Raw genomic sequence first — 25,571 nt, forward strand, 5'->3', positions numbered from 1 at the left:
TTGTTGAAAATGAGGCTGTTAGTAAAAGGGATTAAAGCTGTACTATGAATCCAGTGTCACACCTGTAGTGGATCAGTTTGGAAGACTGTTCTCAAATGAATAAAAGCATTGTGTTACTTTTCCTCATGTGAAAGTACAAGCCTTATTTCCGCATATCCAAGTCAGTACACAGCAAAGTGCTTGGGGCCAGACAGCTCAAGAGGCAAGTATTCAGCTGCGTTGTGTATTTGCCTTGGAGTATACCAGAGAAATGGACAGTCTGAAGGCATGTAAGAGGAAGGCATTGTTTCCACCCGCCATTTGCAGTCGTCTTGCATGCTTATCCAACTCATTTGAAGGCAGGGAGTTACTGGGACTGCCACTGGAATTGGGCAGTGGCAGAAGTTTGGCCAGGAAAGGAGAGGTCCTAACCTGCTATTGGGTCGCAGTAAATTCGTACATACATACATGCAATAAACACACACCTGATCCAGGTTAGACAGACTGTTAGGATCCTGACTGAGACCCTGGTACTGTCCTCGGAGGCGGTCTCCAGCTGCTATCTTTCTGAACTTCTTCAGATCCACAACATACAGAGCACTGCACGGAGATAACACAATCAGCAGTGACATTTGACTGATGGGTAAATTACCAAAGCCTCAGACTCTGAGACTAAATACATCAAAACAATTTGATGTACTGCCACCAAGAATTATCTAACGCAAGGCAGGAAAGCAGTTCTAACTACATGGAATGCACATAAAATTACTCAACAAATCTATCTTAGCTTTGCTGTCATGCAGTCGCTTCTTCCAACATTTGTTATTATCAAATGAAGACGTCTGTTTAGTTAACGCTTCAGTTCTTCATCTCTAAAAGCTGAATCACCCTGAAATTAACTTCAGTGCCCCTAGTGCTTCCAGCTGGACCAGAGGCAATGGAACCTTAAAGCAATAGGGAGCAAAAAGTGGTTCAAAGCAGCCTTGTGTACCTCAGCTAGCTCTCTGCTGACTCTAATTAGTAAACAAAAGTTTTCCGCTTCCATTTTGAGGAGACAAAAATAAGTAATGCTTCAGTACCTGATGTGGTATTTTCTTCCAGCTAAGTGACTTGCCCAGTATCCCGACTTCCAGAACCTGTAGCCATCCATCTCTCTTCTACTGTCACAGAAGGGAGTATATCCATAAGGAGCACCATCTAGATTGAAATCTCTTAATTCCTTGAGATCTGTGCGCACAATCTGAAGCAAAAGGATGTTTTATTTGTCAAAGCCTGTCGGGCTATTTTGATAAGCTAGTCAGGATTTAATACTAACCAAGCAGCTCAAGGGAGAATTACCTCTTACTCTGACATCTGCATTACCACATATATAGTACAAAAACAAGACACCAAAGGTGTTCTGTCTCCCATTGGAGTTGGACCAATTGAACTGGAGCTTCAAGTACTCCAATAGGGGTTTGCTGGGAGCTGAGGTGCCACATTATTGCTTAGAAAGCAGCTGCAATTCTCACTGTAAATGAATTTTGCTATGATCCTTTGTTTCCTTTCCTCTTTAAAGTCTGAGAACCCTTCATGGATGAATGTTTTTAATGTCTCTCTGATGCAGATGCTGCAGCTGCAGTACTACTCTAAAAACTCTGGTTGAAACAAACTGTATTAATATATCTTTTATAAACAGAGGAAAAAAACCCAACAATACACTAAGAACAGCATAGCTTGGAATTTATCCTAGGTCATACTTATGCTAAAGCTACAATGGTTCTTAACTGACATGGGATCATACTGTCTGTATGCAAGAATGCCTAGGGCATTTTATAGTTATGTATTAATAATCTGTACTTCACAATTCCATATATGTTTAAAGGAGTGTTTTTGGCAGTTCTCGCTGCACGCACATCCCCTGTGTTCAAAGTGTTTGGGCAGTAAGCACAGACAAAGCCACCCTGACACTGCTTGCTTTGCAGCACGGCACGGCTTCGTGCACGAGGGAACTGCCTTCTGGCTCCTCTGAAAGACATTCAGATCTGGCCAAGCTAAAATCCAGCAGGAGTGGGAGGAGGAAAGCGTCTGGGAACTGAGGAAAACACCGTGTGTGGTAAGTGACCTGCAGACTTGGGGAACAGGGCTGGTACTGCACAAGTGTCAGGATGAGATGGAATCTGTTTGGCAAACTAGCTGGAATCACAGCAGCAAGTGAGTGAGGAGCCAGCCAAAAGTAAGAGACAGGCCAACAAAACCAAGCTTTGTGGGAACATGCTGGAAAACAAGCACTCACTGAAGCATGCTAGAGTTACAGAATCAGCATTCAGTCATGCCTGCAAAGTGCTCAGACTTGCAACTTCTGTAATACAGAAACTGTATTCTAGAACGTATTATTCCTAGAGGGGAAAAAAGAAAAAGATCAAGTAATTTCACCCTGAGTTACCTGATCAGCATCCACAAATAAGATTTTATCAACAGCTAACGGGAAGAGCACGTCCAGAAAGAGGATCTTGTAGCCCCAGATGATTCGCTGTTTCTCTGTTTGCTGGTGAAGCCAGCGTGGCCATTTGTACTGGACAAGCTCGTACTGGAAGTTGTACTTCTTTGCCATATATGGGATGAACTCCTGCAGGGGGAGGGGGGAAAAAAAAGGAGCTTATCTCATTCTTTGCTCCTCTGCTGGAAAAAGAAAAGCATGTTGCAAGAGACAGACTCCCATCCCGTAATAAAACATTAGGAAAGAGCTGGGAGAAACACTTTACTGGAACAACGTGGCCCACTGTCAAATGAGGCAATGCTCTCATCTGTGAGGCTTCCTCCAACACCAGGACAGCACAGATGTTGCTGAGACCTTGCAGAACACAGCTGCTTGTAAGGACAGGGGAACCACACTGCTGCACCTTCCACAGCACAGCCCACAGCTCCTGCAGCACCACAGGCACTGCTACTGATTTCCCCCTTGAGCTCATAAGCAGGTGAGTTTCTGTAACACTGCTACCTAGGATTAAGCTAATTTTTGAAATACAAGTTTTGCCGTTCGTTTACCTCTGCATTCTGTGTTGAATTCTGCCATTTGATTCGTGAGGAATCACAGACAACTGATAAACATATCTAGGTGTATTCATCCAGAGCCCAAGGCACTCTGGCACGCACTGCTTATGTACTCTCATCCATCTGAAATATGCTTTTAACATCTCTCCTTAGGGAGCTCTCCCCATACCTAGTTACAGCCCTTGTTTCCCTGCTAAGTATTTTCCTATGCTCTTTCATCCCTCATGTATCAGACACAAGTCTACAGCCCTGATTTTCATCTTAAACTCTGCACCTTTATCATACAAATCACAAAAAAAAAAAAAAAAAAAAAAGTTGAAACCCAAGCATCACTTTCTAATCACATGCTGTTCTCTTAAATATTTATCTTTGGCACAAGTCCACTCTCAGCCAGACTTCCTTCTGAAAGACATTTTGATACTTTGTGAAAACAGAAGGTATACAGACAGGTAACTGCACATATGGTTAGATAATGGTAGGATGCACAACTGGAAACATTTTTCTTATTTAATTTTCCCACTACAGAAGACGTTTCTAATTAGTAACAAACCTTGAACATAGGTGACAAGTAGTTCTTCAGAAACCAGAACTTTAAGGGAGTCTTGGTGTGTTTCAGCACAGACAACATCATTATGCTATCAAGAGAAAAAGAGAAAACGTTTGGAGGAACAGCTGCCACATGCTAGAGATCAGCTGCAAACAGATCACAAATTGCCATTTCACATTATTGCATCAACTGTGGCATGTCAGATTGCTGAGCTCAGTGTGTGAAGAAGTGGGCAGCTTCAGTGGGCATACTGCTCAACTCTAGCAAGAATAAAAAGCTGCTGGCTTTCTGAATCTGCTGACAACACAATTTCAGATTCCTTTCCAGAATCAGAGACACTTAACTACGACTTATACATTCTTAACAAAACATTTCTATCCGACTTTTTCTGTAGTGAGAAATTCCTAGGATAGACTGAGTTTGCTAGATAGTGTACTGCTACTCTGAATCTGAATACCACGCAGACAGAAGTTCCTGTTTTCAAGGACTTCTGTGCTGCTGTGGTTATGGTTTGGGTTTCTTGACTGAATGCTTTTTGTTTGGGCTTTGATTTTGTTTGGTTTTAAATATTCTTGCAAATCCTGATCTTTTTACTTGTAAACAGCAGAACACATTCCCTATTTGAAGCTCCAGAATATAAATTCTGAACTGACCGTAGGAATCTTTCGTATAAATGTCCTGAAGCCACAGAGAATATGTTTAATACATCATCTTTATCCTGCTTCACATCTTCATTCTTTTGTCCTCCTGTAAATCCCCTGAAAGGACAAACGTATTCATGAAAGACAAGATAGCAAGGCCTAGAAAGAGTGCAACAGACTATGAATTACTACAGTGCTGTTTGGCATCCCTCTCCCTGGTCTGTGCATCACGGTCCACAAGACAGAGCAGTGCAGACACAAACATGGAAGCCTACTGGATTGCAAGTGGAAGGTGCCTGGCTGAGATGCAGCTCCTGGAAACAAGCAATGCTTTCAGACTTCCCTTAGCACACGTGGTAAGGGAACACAAGCAGGACAAAGTGGTAATTCATCTCTCTAGAAACTAAGGGGTCTTATGAAAGTTCCAATGAGTCAAGCCCTAAGTTCAAGCTATTCTAATGGATGGTTATGGACTATCACAGACCATCTGTACCATCAGAAGAACAAACAGCTTTCCAGTTTAGCAGACTTGCAGGTGATTACTGAATTCATTTTTACCATTTGAGAGATTCCCAAAATCCAGATTCGTTCTCACTGGTGCCATCACTCAGTAGATCTTCGTTCATCATGTCCAGTTTTTTCTGAACCTGTGAAAGCATAACACTGCTTGAGAGAGCAGAATTAGATACTGAGCAAACAGCTCTGGAGCACTTTTAGCCTCAGTTTGAATTGTGTCCAATGAGCTGCTCTGTAACCTAAGCTGTATGGAGAAACAGCTCAGCAGGGAACTGATATCAGACACCGAGGGCATGCTAGTCTAAATGGTTAAAAACACTTTGCTCAGAGGTATTTAGGGATCATCCTCGATGAAGGAAACTGGCAAAGAAGCAGCTCAAACAAAGCAGCAACACTGTCCAAAAAAAAAAAAAAAAAAAAAAGCAAACAACCACCAAAACCAAACACAACACCTCAGTACTGCTTTGTGCATTTCTAAGAGGTCTTACTGGACACTGAGACTCCACAGCAGGTAAGCAAGGAAGGCAGGAAAAAACAAACCAACAGGAAAACATCCCAGAATTACTCTAACATAAGTAAATCCTGCGGGTTACTATGAGCCAGAAGTGGCACAGCCATCATTTATCTGTCATCCTCACTAAATGTTCCAGCTATATGAAAAGCAATCCTGACAGAAGAGTAAATTTATAATTTTCCTTTGTTAAAAAAAAAAAATATATATATATATATATATGTATTTGCACCTCTTACATCAGAAAACAAAAAATACTGGCTCAGTGGATACTCTGAGTGTTTACCACTGGTATAAAGGACTTAACAAGACTGACAGGTTTGTTTCACAGAATCACAGAATCACAGAATCACCCGGGTTGGACGGGACCTCAAGGATCATGTAGTTCCAACCCCCCTGCCTAGCAGGGCCACCAAACATACACATTTAGATCAGGTTGCCCAGGACCCCGTCCAACCTGGCCTTGAACACGTCCAAGGACGGGGCATCCACAACCTCCCTGGGCAGCCCGTTCCAGGGCCTAACCACTCTCCTTGTAAAGAACTTCCCCCTAACATCCAACCTAAATCTTCCCTCCTTCAGCTTGGATCCATTTCCCCTAGTCCTGCTATTGTCAGCCCTTTTGAAGAGTTGACTCCCCTCCTGGGTGTAGGTTCCCTTCAGGTATTGATAGGCTGCACTGAGGTCACCCCGCAGCCTTCTCTTCTCCATGCTGAACAAGCCCAACTCCCTCAGCCTGTCCTCATAGGGGAGGTGCTCCAGCCCCCGGATCATCTTAGTCAACCTCCTCTGGACCCTTTCCAAAATCTCCATGTCTTTCTTGTACTGAGGGCTCCACACCTGGACACAGTACTCCAGATGGGGCCTCACAAGAGCCGAGTAGAGAGGGGCAATCACCTCCCTGTCCCTGCTGACCACCCCTCTCCTGATGGAGCCCAGGATCCTATTTGCCTTTTGAGCTGCCAGAGCGCTCTGCTGGCTCATGTTAAGATGTTGTTTCTTATGTCACAAGCACACGTGAGCCACTAAAATGTGAGCGTAACTGTTTCTCAAGTGCATACAAAGAGCACAGCAGCTGCACCATTCTCTCCTGGTGAAAAGAAACAAACCCAAGTCTGTAGATAATTCCCTCCATTACAGATGCTCTAATGTGAACTTTGCCAACTGGCTCTAATTAAGCCTGCAGGAAGACATCATCAGGCCCTCAGTTTCTTCCCCCAGTACAGCTCAAGCAGACTGTTTTTAAGAACAGCTCTACATTTTTAAACTCACCTTCACTTTAATAATTTTGCTCTTGAAGTTGTTGAGAACGACAGTAACTTCATCAGCTTCAGGCGGAGAGTCTGTGCCATCGTGGCTGAAAATACATTAAAACACTTTACTACAAAGTAGAAGTAAGTTCCTTATGTCTTCTACATGTTTTTCTACATACTATTAAAGCTGAGCATTGTAGGACAGGTTTGGGCTGTGACAAAGTAGTAAGAAATACAGACATGTTCCAGTACATCCTTAAACACAGACTGGGTTTGGTAAAGGAATGAATTTCTTTCATCTCACATGCCTTATGCACAGTACAAAATCCAATCTGCCAACCAATTCACTGCATGTGGGCAAGTGAACTGTTAGATTCACATGTAATGGTGCCAGTATGATTTAGAAGTTTTCCCAAGAAAGAGACCAAAGCATTTCTTGTCCTGTCCCACCTGTAGATCCTGTAGATATCTTCAGATCTGCCCTTCCTGAGCCTTAGAGTCCAAGCACCAGGATTTGCCTTTAACTGGAAGTAACCCTGTAAAGAGAAAAGAATGTCTGTCCATTTCCAGAAAACACAAACAAGTTTGTAAGTCATATATTTTGTCCCACTGATTTGTATTTGGAAATAGTTACTTGTAACCCAGCTGATGAATACAAACACAAGGACCTGAAACCCTCTGAACTGGGAGAAACAAACCCTACATAACCCAAAAACTTCCATCTTTTTTCCTAAGAACCAAGCATTAAAACATCCATCGTTAGATGACAAAGTCTTCAAGACACCTTGATAGGAACAGTGCAATCCCAAATTTGCTTCTGCAAAAGCTTGCCTTCGTGTAGGAGTGGGTGCATTTCTAAGCACTGGCTGGTAAGCACCCTGCAGCCTGTGAAAGGTTGCCCACAAAGCATGAGATTATCCATGGTGAAGCTAGAGAGAGGTATTTCACAGCAGGAAGCAATAACACAGTTCTACAACACAAAATCTCTCCCCTGAAAAATTACAATAGGAGTTTACAATGCTAAGTTCCATAAGAGGAACATCTCTGCTTGGAATAAAGGCTGAGGGAGTTCAGCTTGTTCAGCCCAGAGAACAGAAGGCTCCAGGGAGACCGCAATGCAGCCTTCCAAAACTTAGAGGGAGCTCATAAGAAAACACAAGGCATGCTCCTGGTCTCTCAGGTCCCTTCATACCCCTTCATAGTACAGACTGTGAGGAAGAGGATTAGTAGATACAGCACTGTGCACCACGATGCACACACTTCATCTTATCTGATGAGAAAAAGCCCACTGTCATACACAAAACAAGGCTCAATATACTTATCAATATCACATCACTATAGAATACAACTTGGCTATGAAAAGGCAAGGAGAAATACAAAACTAAGTGAAAGAATTTTAAAATAAACAGAGGAAGCATACATTTTTTCCTTACTTGCTCTATATGCTGTATAATGCATTTAAAGATTAAAAAAATAGTTTATTTCAGTTTTTCACTAATATTATCTATAAAGAAGATATCCCAATGGCTAACTTCCCTTGCCATAATTTCAGTCCACGACCTCTCACAGACCGGTGTGGATTAAAGACAGCTGCAGGGAACCATCACGTATTTGGACTAACTAACTCTTTTCCCCAACTACATTAAGAAATTCCTATTCTTCCTTGCTTCCTTTGTTTTCTACAACACTGACCAGCTGAGGAACAACGTGGTTCTGATTCATCTGCCAGCAACTGTGGGATGTCAGCAATGTCATGTAGCCACAGCCCACATACTTGGAGAGATTTAATGCTTTATGCAGGTGGTTGTGCTGACTGCAGAACCACAGTTCTGCACTGCCAAATGGAATCGTTTGCTTACCAAGTTGGCCATAACAATGGTATCCACGATGACAGGATTGGTTGAGGTTCCCAGGGTAAACTGGAGGCCCCGAGGTGGCTGCCCAGTGGTGATATCATAGCAGTGTCCTTCCAGAAGCAGATACTCCAACTCATATTCCGCAGCAACAACGTTATCCACCTGTGAGGAGAAGATATTGCTGAACTCACCAGTAGCACAGAAGTGCAATTATTTTAGTGATCCAGTTAATCTACAAGATACAGTAGATATAGTAATTAACTAGCACTTACTTTACTTCACCAGAGAAGTTCTTTTGGATGAACACCCACAAAACCTCAAAGATCACGGCTCCATTGAGCATGCATTGTTAAGGCTGTTCCTGACCAAAAACCTCTGGCTCCCAACAGGTTGGATGTCAGGTTAAGAAAGGGAAGGACTGTCGCTCTATTTTACAGTTCTTTTCACATTTATTGTGGGTTTAATCAATAGGTTGGTACTCAGGATAGTGCTTTGAGCATGCCTGCAACGTCTACTGCCCCTTTCTCAGGCTTTCAACTCATTTAAACGGAGGTGGGTGCTATCCAGAGGCCAGCTAAATAATGGCTTACTGCAAAGGAAGAGTATTTGGTCACATCCTTAAGTAATTCACTTCACACCCTGAAGCCCAACATTTTCTACTTCTCATCACAAATGGATTTCTAACTTTCACTATGTGTTTTCAGTGCACATCACTACATGCCAGTGCAGTGCACCTGTAACCACTTTGCAGCCCACTACCTGTAGAGCTTCAAACAACCAGTAGAGACCAGATTGTTAACAGCAAGAAGTTAATAATTAGCACTACCTTATCTATCCTACTGAAGATGAAATGAGAATCATCCACTTGTACGTACAAACACTCCTCCCTTGTTTTTAAAGTCATTTCTGTATTAACCTCCAGCTCCTTGGTTTTTCTCAGAATTTTATCTTTCTGTACGTGGGGCAAAAGCCCGGATCAATATTCTAAAGGTCCAACTCATGGCCTGTTTTTTCAGCTCCTAAAAGTACTGCAGAACATTTATCTCTGCACCACTTCTACTGTTCTGTTGATACCACAAATCCTTTTGTGGAGCAAGCATTTTCTGCTAACAAAAGCCATGAAATGATGAGGTAGCTACAGCCTGCTTGGTCACAAGAAAAGTAAGTGGGATTGACTAGAAATGAGATGCAGATCTTATCTTCCATTACAATATTAGCTGTAGCTCTCATAGGAAATACTTTTTAAAATTCATAAATAAATATATTTAATGCCCAGAGTTTGTTTTTAACTCAGGACATTCTGAAATAACACACACTTGGAATGGACATACCCACATTCAAAGCAGCACTTCTGCAGGATCTGCTTCCAGCGCACAGCACTGCTCACCCTGTGGCACCCTGCAGGCATCCACGTGTAACTGAGGGCAGCAATCTGCCAGCGAGCTTTGGTTTATTTGCAGCCCTCCTACAGAGTTTCTAGAGGTCTGCAACCGTGGCAAGTGTTAAGATCAACTCCTTTGTGTTTATTAGTATTTTGAAATTCTAAAGTTCTTTCCAATTAGAAAAATAACCCCTGGAAAACCAACAACATTTAAATGCAACAACTGTAACGTACTGATTTCATTTACCTCCTCTAAGTAAATATTATCAAGGTCATACGGGGTCCTGACAGATTCCACCATCCAGCTCTCAGGAGTATTTAGGTTCAAAGTGAATAGTGGAGACTGAGGCATATCCAAAAACTTGGCAATTGGTCCAGAAGCAAAGCTGTTATCTGCTGTGAAAGAAATTTCCGGCTCCAAAACGTAGCGATAAAAGCTGAAATTCCAGAAAGAAAAGATTTCAATGTACTTCTGCCAAATTTGGCCAATCCTTCATGCTTTGAGCTTGCTGACAGCATCAGTTTTCCCAGAGCTCCAACATCTCCAAGAATCACTGCATGGGATTTTTATTCCCTACTGTGTACAGGAGGCTTTGCCCAAAGCAACATGCTTAGAACAAGCAGAATTTTCACCTCAGAGGACAAAGCAGAGTGTGCACGGATCAGCCATAAGGATCAGTGAGTGATACAGTCCTACTCACATACATAAAACCCCACCTGGCTTGTAAACAAGCACCACTATCTCACACCACCCACAGATTCATGGATTCTCTGTGGGAACTCATGTCATTGTAATTAAGCTGAAAGCAGTTATTCAGACCTTATGATATTTCAAGGAGTTTAACTTTCTCTCTGGGTTGACTGTGTTTTGTTGTCGTTGCTGTTGTTATTGTTAATATGAGGTACTGTTTTAGTTGGTTGGTTGAGTTTTGGTGTGGATGGAATTTTTTTGGAGGGATGGAGAAGTGGGAGAATGGGAATTAAGGGCTTGAGAGATGCAGCACAGCAGAGCTGTGGAACCTGGTGTAAGGGTGGTTTTCTCCACTAGGCTACATTCCAACTTGTGACAAGGCTCCCAGATGGCTGTTGCCAGCCTCGCTACAACAAGCATATGCTTCTGCTTCCATACTGCTCTTTGTCAGGTATGAGGTAGGTTGTTGCTGTGTTTATACCCTGTAGTGGCATTGCTTACCTTTTTAGAGGCATGTCAGAAAGTTTTGACTGGCAGTTCATAAACACCCTTAGATTCATGTTTATCAGTTGGTTCAAAACCTACAGTAACAAGAAAGAGACATTCCTTAAAACTTTAACTGGAAAAGGAGACACGCAACCTGCTCATTCTCAAGCCTCCCTTTACCACACTCATCTGGCTGTAATTAGATCAGCATGCTCCCTCATTTGCAGGCATTCTTTTTGGGATGGAGAGACTTTCTTCCTCAAGAATAATGATTGCAAGCTAAGGTGTCAAAGTGGTAAAACTAAAAGCTAGATGTATGATTTTGTTAGTGTGTAGTACACAGTGATTTTGCAGAAATGTGTATTTCAGCTGCATCGTTAGAAGGCCACTGGTCACTACAGAGTCAAGGAAGAAGAGAAACTTCAAAATTACAGAATTGGAAAAGAAACACTGTTAAAAATTGTTATAAAACATATGACAACACTGCATACATACCAAAAGTAACGGAGCAAGTCTTTGAGCATCTCTGGTAACAGGATCAACAATGGCCACGACATCAAAATATGTCTCTCCCTCTTTTGGTCTCAGTTTAACTGCACTGAACAGAAGGAAAAAAAAGAATTTTAAACTACCAAGTGAATTGAATAAACAAAGGAAAAACACAGTCCATCTCCTCTGAAGTCAAAGTACTTCCCAAATGCTGTGCACATTCCAAAACTGGACAAATAGGGACAAATACAAATATGCATACACACGCATACAGATAAGTAGACAAAGATGTATTCATCATGAAAACCGACCCCATTCTGAAAAGTGTTAGGGATTACTGTTACTTCCTATTGCTGCCTGTATTATTTTTCTAATGTTAGTGTGATTTAAACACACGACAGTGTTAGAAAACAAGGAAGAGCACATTGCATAGCAAGCAGCAGCAATCCTGTACCTGTATCGTTCTTCAAAAAATTGATATTCAATTCTTGCCTCTCCTTTTGGTTGAGCAGAAAGAAGAGCATCCACTTTCATTACCAAGTCACTAGCACTGAAGGAAAAAGAAAAAAAAAGAGTTTTACAGGTATTCAGAAAAATGCACACATATGTCATGTTTCTGTCAACTAGCAGCAAGAGAAAAGGCTGAACTGAATTGAGAGATGCAAGCTAACAGTCCTACTACCTCCACACACAAAAATTGTCCATATTTATAATATATTGGCTTGAGAAACAGAAGCATGGAAAGATAACTGGTGCTTCCAAAGCCAGAAATTGTGCCCAGAACACAGTGTCCTTACTGTCCTCACCTCACTCTAAGAATTCTCTGAAGTAATTCTGAAGATTTAAACAAGTTTAAGGGTTAATCTAGCACTGAGAATTTAAATGGCTTGCAGCCTTATCACTGAGAGGACCAAAGGGTTTGGCTGACACCGAAACTGCTCTCACTTTAGTGCTGCAGGCACTGCATCCCTCAGCCTCACTAACCTCTCTCAGGCCTACAAGAGATTCAGACCAAACCCTTCTTTCACAGCAGCAGCCTTTTAAAACCATGGTTAAGTACTAGTACTAGCAACAGAGAAACTTCCAAGAGAAGGGGGTCCTACCATTAAGCCATCATTACCCCAGACAACTTCTTCCTCATTACTATTCCCATAATTTTTCAGTCTGGTATTATGAGAATACCATATCTAATCTTAAAATGTAAAAGCTCTTGAAACTTCAATGAATACTGGTACTTACACGATAGCTCTACTGAAAAGCAATACTGTGTCAGAGGACTTTCACAGACAAGCACCACCACAGAAAGATGTAATGCTAACTAGGATGGAAATTATCTTCTTAGTGATAACCTCCATCCCCCAGCTCCCCTCCAGCACCCCATGCCCATGGACTTTGGATCCACAGACACTTGCATCCTTGATCCTGAAGATATCTTTCTTTTGAAGAGCTCCTCTATTGCAAGAATTATCAACAACTACGATTTTCATTATCACATCTCTTCCTCTTCTTTGGTTATTTCTCTTTAAGAAGTTAAAAACACGTTTCTGTAGCACTGGCAGTGAAATGGGTAATTATGTTTGATATGATAGGCCAGCAGCAGTTAGCTGAACTGCAGGTATACTCAGAAAGCATCTCCTTCCTTCTTTATCTTCTTTTAAACAGGTAACAGGTAATCCCACACAAGAATTATGAAACCCTGGCATGTTGGAGGAAGATGATTCTAAAACAGTGTGTCAGCTGAGACTCAGCTACAGGAAAAACCCACTAGAAGTCTGAAGGCTTTAATATTAAGGAGCAATAAGCAAGCTTTCTCCAGGCTGCAGAAAGCCACGTTATCAGGATAGCACCACTGTTTACCAGCTTCTTCATGTTTACTTACAGATCTTCTTCAAATCCCAGCTGCTGAATCTGAGATTTGATTTTCTGTCCTGATGTCTTTAGGATGATGTTCTCAAGGAGGTGGAAGTCATCCTGATTGAACATCTCGCCATCCTCTAATGGACCAATTATCTTTTATACAGAGGGAAAAAAAAGTGAGTTCAGCATTACTAGGTAAGAGCTGCAGTGAAAAAAAATCAAAGATGTATTAAATAAATGCTACAACTCAATCTTTATGGGTGTCAGCTGCTCAGGTGAATATTACTGCCAAAGGCAGCAAAGTTTAACAGATCATTCTATTTACAATCATGAACAAAATACCCCAGATAAAGCCATAAAACATGTTTAGAATTTTCAATGAATACTCGATTTGCATAAACACAGCATATTAAATTAAATGTGCAATATGTCCTGAAAGGTTAACAGAATGCCAGGCCAATGGCAGCAGTCCAGCAAATCTCACTGCTGGGGCCTCCAAAAGCCTTGGCTACTGAGAGAAAAAGAATGCCACAACTCATCACTTGAATTTTTTAACCCATTAAAGTATACAGCAGCCATGGAACCTGCCTTCTCCTCCCTGCCCCTAGTGAGCAAGCACATGACAGAAAAAAAACAAAACTGATTACTGGCAGTGAAATACAGCTGTTAAATAATTTGCCTAAATCTAAGTGGCTCTTGTAAAAAGAGCCACTGAAAGAAATTAAGGCAGCAATATTCAGTTCAGTGTCCAGTGAACTGAAGCAACACAATTAAATTTATCATCCTTTCTGGCTCCTGGACTCAATTCAGTGACAGCAGGAGCTCAACTGCTACCGACAGATCTGAATTTGTATGCAACACCAACAACTAATGGCTCACAGCACCAAGAAAAGGTCACTGCACATCTGAACAAATAACTGGGAAGCAAGCCAGCGACCTGAGGGAGGCCCACATCCCATCCCTAGGTCTGAATGTGTATCTGATCCCTGCTGCTCAAGGCCTGCATCTTTCCCACGAGTGGAATCTCTTTCACCATTTGATCTCACCCTTCCGTTGCTGATCACAGCCCTCTGCCCCTTCTTCAGCTTGAGAACATCTCTGCAATATATAGCATGGGACAGAATGAAATCCACTTTGGGAGATTCAAAGGCTTCCTTAAAAATATTGGTATCCATACCCTGAAAGAAAAAAATACTGGTCACTGAAACGTGAAATAAAAATACACCTCTGAACACGTTTTAAAATATCTTAATAATAAGGTATAATCTTTTTTTTTCTTTCTTTGTTTCCATGTAAGAATAGGTTAAAACCCAGCTAAAATTTACCCCCGGGCTCCTTGTCCTGGTGGTCTTAAACCCTGTTCTTGCCAGTCAGTGAAGGGCCCCAGCCCTACTCACTGTTGCTATTCAGACCACTTGTTCCATTCATTTGTTCTGAAGTGATTCCTGCCCAACCTCTTAAACCTAGTTTGAGAAATGTATTTTTCCTTTGCTGTTTAAAGAGCTCATGAGATTGAAGTTCACCCCAAAATCCCAATAACTGACCCACTCAAATAGATCCCTTAAACTGCATCCCTTTGACCTTTTAATGTTGTGTAGCTTTGATGAGTATGAGGATTCACTTCATTTTCAGATGATATTTTGGGTGAGTCACACCTTGGGAGAACACTCCATTGTTACTTTATCTTTTGTAGTTCCAACATGCTACACTAAGAAATTCAAGGTAAGAACAAATACCCTACCTTTGTCAACACAAACAGCCATGCTTACCCCAACTGCAAATTCTAAGATGTCAGCTCCTGCCTCCAGTGCCTTTGCAATTTCTTCTTTTGCCATTTTGGTGATGAAATTCTTGGCATTATTTGATGTCTGTGTCTGCAGAGCTGCCCATATGGCCTTAGCGACAATGGTGTTGCTGCTGTTTGGCTCTTCACTAGGATTATTAATCATGCTGATTCGAACATTATTGCTGGATTTCTGTATTTAACCAAATATGAATTAGGAAAGTTTCAGGTTTTGCTTTAAATGAGAAGAAAAAAAAAATCTGTAATACAATGAACTCCACTGTTTAACTTCAAGTTTACCTACAGACACCACTGTGCCAAGAATCTTCTACATAATACTGTCCTGCCTAAGAGAGATTGGACCACAGCCAGCACTCAGAGAGCTGGCAAAAGAGTGATTTAGCAGTTAGCTGTGGATTTGTATGATTCAGTTACCTTCCTGGAACAAATGGGACAGAGCAGAGAACAGTGCTCACTTTAATCTCCAAATAAAAACAGAGAGATTTTCAATTTAGAACCAGGAGCTTAAAAGAACATCTTTTCTTTACTGTATTAGAGTAAGACCAAGAAGAGAAGGTCAGGGATGTGCCAGCTCTCACAAACAAGATGAAGCTGGAAAACGAAGAACTGATCTCTCCAGGGTCACACAACAGAAAGAAGCACAACTTGTGTTTTTCAAGCCTCTGTCTACTGCTTTATTATTGCTGCTAAGTGGTGCGAGTGAAAATACCACCTACCTGATGTTTAATGGCATCATACAACAACTGTCTTCCTGAAGGTTTATCAAAATCACCAACAATCCAAAAAGTCACCGGTCTAACAAAAGAATCATCTGCAGAAGAAAAAAGGGGGCAGGAATAGTTGAAGGCAAAATTGGAGAGGAAAGCTTCAGCTTTTCTTCATTTGGAGGAAGAACAAGGTCAACATGCAAAGACTCGAAACAAAGTAGAACAATATATGAAAGACCCAGATAAAGCTACGCCAAGCCTGGCAAGAGAAGAACAGTAGTACTGATGTAATATTAAGTTCATTCACCTCATTCAGTCAGCCCACTTTGTGCATGCACTTGTGTTTCTAAATTGGATTACTTATTTCTTTATACCTAATTTAGAATTTTTTTAAAGAGCCTATAAATAACTTATTGATTCCAACCAGGTACAGCATACTGCTTCTACATACTGAAGCTGTTAGTTCACAAAACCAGTTGTGTAGGAAGATAAGGAGTGACAGAGCAAACATGCATTTAGAACCTGCTGGTTCTAAGGCCAAAGTTAGAAAGGAACCAGGAAATTCCCAGAACAACAACAGATGGAAAGCCAAAGCATGATTTACCATAGATCTCCTTGGAAGACATTCCTGGTCAAACAGCAGAAAGGAAAGAGGGAAAGGAAAAAGACATTAATAATTTGATAGTGATTCTAATATGTACCAAGAAGCTGCAGGACTGTGCTGGGCATAACTGAATCACTGAAGCTCGGCTCCAGCAAGCAGCACATTTGTATTAATTCTATCAGAATGAGCTTTGACTTTTTCCCCCCCATCAAATAGACAGATGCTTTATTTCTATACTTCAGCAGTAGTTATATATTACCAATAGCATGAAGATAACATTCTTAAGACCATTTGCAAGAACTGCCATGCCATTATGACTGAAATGTTAAGTTTATCTTCCCCCTTCAAAAACCAGCAAGACAGCACTACGCTGAGCCAGCAGTACCTGCACAGATAAACGTGACACAGATCATATGAGCAGATACCAGTTATTAAGTATCTTAAGTGACAAAAGGGGCAGCGACCCAAAACTGTTTTGTTGCAGGACTACAAATACACGTTTAAATGAGGTGTAGGTGTAATTAATAATCTACAAAGGGAAAGTGAGAAACTCTTGCCAAGATTAACACAAACCAAAGGCAAATACAAGAGGGAAGGAGTGGCAGCAGGCAATATCTGGGAAACGTGTGAGAGCCCAGTAAAGGCAACAAACAGGAACAAGAGGAACTGGTTCAAATGACAGAAGCTCATCAATGATTCCTAACAGAGATGAGTATAGGAAAGGCCTGATTAAGTCTGTGCATGCAATTCCTACAATGAGCTGAGTTTGAACACTAACAGGGGACTTCATCTATACTGCAATTAAGCCATCCTATCACTGGAAAAGCAGTGCATGTACCAGAGAGATATGAATAGCACAGACCAGGTTATCAGCTGTCTTATATAAGGAACAATAATATTTTTTAATGAACCCATACAACCTTTCAAAATTTCAAATTAGGATAGAAGCCCAGAACCCCTCTATATTTTTCTAGTCAGTGTAATTGCAGCATCTGAGCTTACACTGCTGCATTTCTGATGGCACCAACCACCTCAGCAAGAGCAGGCTGGGTGGGACTCCCATCCCATCCCTAATAGAAGGCAAGGTTTAAGGAGCAAAACATTTTTGCTCCATGTAGATGTCAAACCCTATAAAAACGTTAGTTTTTAACACCTGGATTGCAGCATTGCCCACAGGCTTGGACAAGACTCAAGGCACGTGTTGTGTACTGTATGTATGCTTGGAAACACACAAGAGTGAAGTGCAGTTCATAATCCATGTAGATGTTACCTCTCTTTGTCAAGTAGGTCATGCTGTTTGCCACAGCAGCTGTCTTATCTTTGGAATCCAACGTGCTGAATCTAGCAAAGTCATCCACATAAAAGTTATCTGAGGAAGAGAAAAAGTATTTAGATGTTAAAGCAAACAATTTCCATGTAAAATGAATAAAAATTCACCCTTCTTACCAAAACATTATGAATACTTCCCACCATTTTTTCCTCATGATACTGCTTTTTAGACTTGATTTCCATTGTTAATATATAATAAACTGAGGAAGTTAATTGAAATAATTATTCAAGTTAATTTATATAAAGATACATTCTAAAGCCCAGAGTTACTCTTTTTCAAGCAACTCGAGAAAGCGTGTTTGCAGTCCTGCCATTATTCTGCAGTCTTGAGAAGTTCTGCTAAAATACATGTCACAGCAAATCCTAAGTAATTCCAGAGATGTCTGTCCTTCTCAACTTAAAAAGAGGCTAGAAATAAGAAACAAACTGATGCTTTATACATATTACATGAATGTGCTGTTGCTGATTTTTGCTCTCAGTTTCACAAGTCATATTCCCTTGAGGATTTGTATAAAAACAAAACAAACTCCTGCTGTGATAAATCTGTACCTATTCATGCTGTAAGTAATATATGTGCCAGCACTAGGGCTACAGTGTTACTTGGGGCAATGCTTTGCCACTAGAGCTTTCCATTGGGACAGCAAGTCTTTGAATCAGATACTTCAGGTTTAATGCAATGAAAAGCATCCCTTACTCATTGCTGTCAGATCTAGGTACTCTCTGTCTGACATTAAGATCCTCGAGTTAATTCTTGGAACAACATTAGGCTGGTTCATGATATACTCAACCACATCTTGGTCATTAGATAATTCACCCTGAAGGAGAGGAGAAAAAAGAGTAAGGCATTATTTATTATATCACACCTCTGTGCTTTAGGCAACTTAAAAAATGTAAGAAAATACACCAGTTAATTTGCTTTGTGTATCACATATCTGGGGACTTTTGAGTCAGTTTTTAAAACACTCCTTTCCCTCCAGAGACCCCAGCTGCACTCAGCACCTACCAGGTACACAGCTCGCTGGAAGATGCTCGTGGTTTCCAGGATTTTGTGCATTGTCACCGTTTCCAGGTCATCAGGATCCAGCTGGTCCTTTTGAAAAGGCATCCCATTGAACAGCACCACAGGGAGAGGGCCTACACCCGTCTGCTCGTAGTAACTTTTTGCTGCCTAAATCCAGGGACAGAGGTAGCTTTACTGTGTCAGCCCATTACCACAAGGATTCAGAATATTTCTATATAATATCAAAAAACCATCCGTTCTAAAACCCACTAAGATGTCCTTTCAGCAGCACACAGAACACTTCCTGCATCTTACACACCCCATAAGCCCTTGTCTTTCAGCTTCCAAGCAAAAAGAGCTGCCTTATCACACAGAAATGCATTAGTGTTGGGTTGCTGCTTTGTTTTGTTTGGGCTCAATGTGGTGCCTAGCACATTAACTGAGAAGACTTCTATCATTCAAAACTGTCTGCCCCTGGTGGGTTCCAGCTCCTGAGAGAGTGCTCTTCCTTCCACTCTCCTACACACAAAGATGGAATGCTTCTGTGCATACAATTCTGTTTATGTAACTCTGTCTGCCTAGTTTTTAAGATGTAGGCTGTTTTGCAAGTGTTAGAGTTATTGTAGATGGTATTTTCATTCATTCTTCCAGAAGATTCAAGAAAAACAAATATCCATTCCTTTCCATACAATCCCAAATAGGATCTGTCTCATCTCACAGAAAAGTAACCAAATACTGATTTGCTCTCAGTTTTCCCCATACAGGAAAGAATCAAGCCTAAAAATAACTAAGAAATTCTTTGAGGAAGATTGCTGAATGCTTTGCTACAGAAAAGCCATCATGAATTCAGGACCATAGCATCATCTCATCCAGCATTCAGACACTGATAATAGGAAAGAAAATCTACACCAATCCCTCCTAAGCATTAAGCTCCGTGGTTTTCTTAGGAACCATTCCCTCACCTCCATTTTTGAAAGCAGTTTTAAACTACTAAGCTCTCCACACCAGAATGAGGAGAGTATCCATGAGTCACAGGAAAGTTATCTTCATTCCTGTACTACACAGAAGATTTCAGCAATATTAGATCACAACATGTGATGCACACTAGTAAGATAAAGCTCTGTGCTGAACATAAATTCCTACAGCATTATGAGGTCACTCTAATGTGATAATAGACACGTGCTGAGCAAGAAAGTTGCATCAAGAAACTGTATGTAATCATATATTTCAACTGTGTTGAAGCAGAAATGTGACAAATGCTTTAATTGATGAATTCTTACCTTTCTGTTTTGATCATAGGCAGAATCAATTCCCAGAACACTGTTCACTTCCACATAAGGATACTGTTTCTCAAGAACACTAACCACATGCTCCACCTTCAGCTGATCTCCTGTTTTTACTTTGTTATATATCTGGAAGGGGAATATAAACACAAGTTTGCAGACCAAATGAAAAGCACTTCTAGAAAGGTAAACTGACCTGTCACCTGTATTCCAGTAATTACATAAGAAATATACAATATACAAAGCTTTAAGAGCAATACTGCAAAATATATTTTCATAGTTATTCACTGAAATAAAAACTCCTAAGTATGAAGCTATAAAGCACTCATAGCTCTGCAAATCATCCTGCTTTGCCTAACAGTCATCACAGTAAGACTGGAAGTAGATACATATGGATTTCTTTAAACATCTTGCACCTCTGATTACAAAATAGTTCTCAGAGAAAAAAAGGCTTAGAACCAAAGACATCTCATAAACAATAGAGTAAATCTCAAACGTAAAATAGATAATGATCATTTCCTTCCTGAAGGCAAAAGATTTTGCTTTTGTGACTTAAAATGATATATTTTAAAAAAATAATAATAACAGTCATAGTCTTCAAGTTACCTGCATGACCCAGCTTGTAGGTTTACATAAAGGTGTCAAACCATAAGTGAAAATGGATTAACTAATACCTAAAATACTTATTTACATGGCAAAACTACGCAGCAGGAACTATTCAAGGGAAAAAATAGATATATTGAGGGGATACACCCATTTAGAACTCATTGGCAGAATGAGGAAAGAGGTAGGAAAACTACATACGAATCTTACATACATAAAAGCACATAAAAAAATATTAATTTTCATTTTAAATGAATACTTACAGACATGACTGTCTGGAAAGCATAGTTATTGTCCATTTCTTGTGCCACATAATTGTACACTCTAAGAAGGGCAACGCCAGGATCCTGAAGGCCATCAACATCGTCACAGTCATCAACCACAAACACTAGTCCTATCCTGCAATCAAACAAACCCCATATCTTGAAGCTATCACACTCACAAATAATCAGCTCTTCATACAGTGGTGGAGTACAGTCATCGTAGGCAAAGGCCTTTTCCTAAGCAGACCAAATGAAATGGCTTTGAGCAGAGTGGCCTTATAATATACAGCCTCTAAAGGTGGGTTCATCAGAATCTTGCTTCTCATCTCTTTCACCCATAGTATTTCCTTTTAGGATTCTTCCGGACTATTGAAGCAACTTTTACTCAGCTCTGCTTTGCTAGTAGCAAAAGTTATACTCAAAAATTTTTGAAGGAACAAGGTTCAGTAAATGCCCTTCCCAGCCACCAATACAAGTTACTTGATGCTGGTGCAGTGTCCCAGCAATAACTACTTGCAATTGCAAAAGTCACAAAAATACAGCTGATGTAAAATAAATTCTAATAAAAATACAATAATTACCTCAGTGGGATGTGGTTACTGAAGAACATCTCTGCCACATTCAATAATTCTGCCGTGGTCTCGTGAGTAGGATCTACTATCAGCACCTGTCCACGAGAAGGCAAGATACTGGGCTTTTTAATTCATTTTTCATTGCAGAATTATCATCAATGCCATTTTATGCATTGTCAGAGAGATGAGAGCCACTAAGTCATAGTTTCTACTACAATCTTGAAGTCCAAAATCATAACCAAAAGTACCTCATCTGAGCTGCTGAAGTGTTACCTTACAGATTTCACAAACTTTATGCTGGACCTGACACCAAGCTGCAGCTAAAGACTGGGCAACCCCCAGACTGAAGGGGCACCCATGAGTAATGCAAGGACTGATGATCATCTTTTGAACTTCTGGTGCAAGAATGCTTTCTAACTAAGACAACTGAAGCTGCTCTTAACCCTGTTAAGAAAGAAATGTGAGGGATTTCATTAACCAACTCCAGCTATTATCACAAAGCAGAAATGCACACAAATTCTCACTTGTCAAATGATAAGTTTGTTCCACCAGTGGAGCAATCCATAGATGTGCAAGCAGCACACACAAGACCAGTCTAACATAGAGAATCATGCTCAGTAATCTCTGAACCTCAGTTGTAGCTCACTACTACAAGAAAAACAAAACCTTTGAGAGGAGCACACTATCCCAAGGCATTTAAACAGCAAGGAATCTAGCATACTCCTAAGTGCCAAAGCTAATGGCCCTGATGTTTATAAGCGTACACACAAGTAACAGAAGAACAACAAACACCAACACATTTAATTCCCAGTCAGATTGCTACTTACCAAGTTATGGAAGTTTTTTCTGATCTGTCTGATCACCCCTGGGAACGTGGGACGCAGCAGTTCCTGCACACTGGAAGGCCAGGAATTATACCGGCTGTCAACTTCCAGATTGTTGATCCACTAAGAGAAAATACCTGCATTTTAACGACTGCCAGTCATTCTGCTCAAGTCTGAGGTTGTACAATATTTTAAAATCAAAAACTATACAGAGCATAGCACAAAAAAAAACTAAAACAAACAAAAAATCCTCCTAAGAGCTTAAGAACACACAGCCGAAGGGCACGTAAGTTATTCCTTGTATGAAACCCACACACCGAAATAGCAGGGCTTCTGATGTCCACTGCGTAGTCTGAATCTGATGGCTGGATGTTCAACTTCAGGACGTTGTGCAAGGACAGCCCTTCAATCCCCAAGCTGTGCAGACCTTCCATAACACGAGCTTCATTGCGTAGCACATCAAACAAGCTGGAAGGAAAAGAAAATCTGTAAATTTTAAAGATAACAAATAACTGTTTGTATCCTAAGAGTTAACAGATAAAAGGTACAGACAAGTCTGCCATATCTATGCATTACTTCTTGTTTCTCACTTACTCCTAACTCTCCCAAGGAATTTGAGATAACGTAAACCTATTCAGTTATATTTCTAGGAAACACAACATTAAATAAAGAGAAGTAAGGCATGATATACATGTGTAATTTCAATTGCACACTGCTGAAACAGATCTTGACAAAGATAAAGGTGGCTTTCAGATAAAAGACTTACAGGGACTTCTCTTTTGAGAACCAAATGTTCTACTTCTTCAGAATAAAATCTGAAGGCAGCCCTTGGAAACCAAAGTCTTGTGTGTTCACAGGACAGATCACACAAAGGTGATTTCCCACTCTGACATCCCAGCATACTGAAGTTTTCACAGCAGTTTTTTTGCTTTGTTTTGTTGAGCAAGTATTTGCATAAGGGAAGGAAACACAATTTGCTTTTTGCAGAAGTTAACATTTAAGCCTAGTCTAAATACAGACACTGGGAAGGAGGCTCACACTGTCTAAATGATTTCTCTGTCCACACACAAGCAGGATGCATGATTCTAAGCAGGATACATTTTTTCTGAAAGAGAAAACATTCCCACCTAAATATGTCCTGAGTGTCCAAATCAATATGCAGCCCATTGATGAAGAGAGCAGAATCCCCCGGCTGTAATCCTAACGTTCCTTTGAAATACTGGAAGAAAGCAGAAGGCCATTAGAAGAATGCTGTGGACAGAACACAAATACTAGAGAGTTCAGTGTGCCAAAACTGGATTTTACCTCCATTGCTACTCCAAAATGCATGACATGACTTCTCAACTACTGAACATCAAGTTGACTCAACATCAAGTCAACTCTGTAGACTTGATGCATATACCCATGGCAGAGGAAGGCAAGTGAAGCTAGCTAGTGCATAGACACACATGTGGGACTTCTGTTTGTGTGACTCAGTGACTCAGCAGTAGCTTTGGAAAGTCCCTCAGTGGATTTTTAAAATATACCTGATTAAATTATCAGAAATACTTGAGAGAAGTCATTTAGTGTTTTGATGAACAGTGAAGGAGAAGCACAGTGTTTAGACATTAAAAAAGCCTGATATCATGAAGATGAGCAAAGTAATGGAAGAATAGCTAAGTACCACGTGAAGTACCAAGAACAGGAAAGCATCTAGTCAGGAGGAATTTAGGTATTTGATTAAATAATGGTGCTCTCAAAGAAGAGCTAAGCACATGCAGTGTTAACTTGTACTTTTTTGTGGATAATTATCTACTAACCTTTACCTTGCTAAAACCACTGAACTTCGCCACCAGACAATACTCACACAGACTGACCATCATGCAAAGAACAGCTTACATGGTTAGATCTAGCTTGGTTGGGATCTAGCAGCCTAGATGTACTTGGAATGAAACTGCACCCACCAAGTCACAGGCCTATGGACCAGACTGCTCTAGCACAAAACAGAGAAGCCACCAGGCATTTACATTTACATCTAACTTGCATTTACATTCTAGACTTCGTCCCTCCCAGAACCACACCGCAGAGCAGTGTCAAACCACATCCCTTCTGTTCACATTTTATCGCTATTGAACAACAAGGGATTTCTCTTTCGGAGCAGGAATCTCAGGGTATCCTTAATTAGCCTTCAGGTAAGTGTGCATTTACTAATGGACTAGCTAAATGTCATCAATCAGATTTTAAAACAAGGACATAACTGTCTACCTTTCACTTTTCCTACCAATGTCAAGTTAGACTGAAATGCATGAAGAGATCAGCATAAACCACATGCTGAAAGCTATTGTTTGGCTCTGTTTTTATTACAATCTTAAACTATCATTTTGTATTCTATCCAGATGGCACAACTAGGTGCATTTTAATTGTACTGCACAGAATTCCCATGTGTCTATTGTTTTTTCAGTGCTTTGCTAATGCCAAGGATACAACAGAGCTGCTAAGACATATTTCTCCAACCACTTGAGCTTACTCAAGGGTCACAAACTTGCCAGGGGCCCTGGGCCCTCATCAACTTCAGTTATTTATTATTTAATTTCAAAGCACACGAAGGCTGAACAAGCAGATGTTAAATTTTATTTCTTTGCATTCAGAATTGTAGCACTGGAATAATGTCCTCCTCAGTGTGGTTCCTTATAAGCCAAAGCAGAAGGTTTTGTGTTTCTTCAGCTGCTTCACCGTGAGCACTGCTGAGTTCTGATACCTAAGCACTGCCACAAACCAGGGGATGAGAACTAAATTTATTCTGCATCCTTAAAGGCTGTTAAAAGGTGCTTAAAACTCTTCAGGCAACAACCTTCTAACAAGCTACATTCTATGCAGCACAGATACTTTAAAATAATCCCAAAGTGTAACTACCTTTTAACTCTACTTTGACTGAAAAAAAACCCCACAAACACTCCTATTTAATAGTCAGTTGATTTTGAGAAGTTCAAAATAGAACCAAAACCTACAGTCATTGACCTGAAATCAGTGTAAGCCTCTTTGTCACGGCTGACCAGGGCTGTGACATGCAGACTTCACACATCTGCTGTATCACTCAAACAAGAACAAAGTCAGACACATGAAAGGCCATCCAGCAGGTGCAATTCCTCCCAAAACAGTGACCACATCTCTGCAGCTCAAGCCGACCAGCCATCACCACACAGAGCTCCAACTTGGCTGGACTGATTTGGAGACAGACATCCAAATTTCTACTACTTTGTTTTTGATTGCTTTTTTTGCTCACATTAGAACAGTCCACATGGAAAGCCTAAGAACATCTTAGCTTTATGTTTTCTGCAAATAACTTTCCATTGCTATTTAAGC

General features: G+C 40.7%; 1 protein-coding gene across 1 annotated transcript in view; it reads right to left on the reverse strand.

The window, feature by feature from the left end:
* UGGT1 (UDP-glucose glycoprotein glucosyltransferase 1) overlaps positions 1-25,571 on the reverse strand; it is a gene marked incomplete at both ends in the record, with an annotated part of 43,381 nt that overhangs the window by 1,311 nt on the left and 16,499 nt on the right. The window contains 27 exons of the mRNA XM_079539888.1: positions 465-579; positions 1,059-1,219; positions 2,405-2,587; positions 3,563-3,647; positions 4,213-4,317; positions 4,759-4,847; positions 6,500-6,584; positions 6,931-7,016; positions 8,340-8,498; positions 9,965-10,154; positions 10,910-10,989; positions 11,390-11,492; positions 11,838-11,933; positions 13,263-13,393; positions 14,287-14,418; positions 15,010-15,216; positions 15,761-15,855; positions 16,356-16,379; positions 17,626-17,724; positions 18,379-18,499; positions 18,688-18,852; positions 19,965-20,096; positions 20,834-20,969; positions 21,415-21,500; positions 22,233-22,352; positions 22,547-22,697; positions 23,357-23,448. Coding sequence (XP_079396014.1) covers positions 465-579; positions 1,059-1,219; positions 2,405-2,587; positions 3,563-3,647; positions 4,213-4,317; positions 4,759-4,847; positions 6,500-6,584; positions 6,931-7,016; positions 8,340-8,498; positions 9,965-10,154; positions 10,910-10,989; positions 11,390-11,492; positions 11,838-11,933; positions 13,263-13,393; positions 14,287-14,418; positions 15,010-15,216; positions 15,761-15,855; positions 16,356-16,379; positions 17,626-17,724; positions 18,379-18,499; positions 18,688-18,852; positions 19,965-20,096; positions 20,834-20,969; positions 21,415-21,500; positions 22,233-22,352; positions 22,547-22,697; positions 23,357-23,448 — 3,228 coding nt within the window. The remainder of the gene's footprint in view (positions 1-464; positions 580-1,058; positions 1,220-2,404; positions 2,588-3,562; positions 3,648-4,212; positions 4,318-4,758; positions 4,848-6,499; positions 6,585-6,930; positions 7,017-8,339; positions 8,499-9,964; positions 10,155-10,909; positions 10,990-11,389; positions 11,493-11,837; positions 11,934-13,262; positions 13,394-14,286; positions 14,419-15,009; positions 15,217-15,760; positions 15,856-16,355; positions 16,380-17,625; positions 17,725-18,378; positions 18,500-18,687; positions 18,853-19,964; positions 20,097-20,833; positions 20,970-21,414; positions 21,501-22,232; positions 22,353-22,546; positions 22,698-23,356; positions 23,449-25,571) is intronic.

This window comes from Tetrao urogallus (assembly GCF_951394365.1).
Source record: "Tetrao urogallus genome assembly, chromosome: 9".
In the NCBI taxonomy this organism is placed as follows: Eukaryota; Metazoa; Chordata; class Aves; order Galliformes; family Phasianidae; genus Tetrao; species Tetrao urogallus.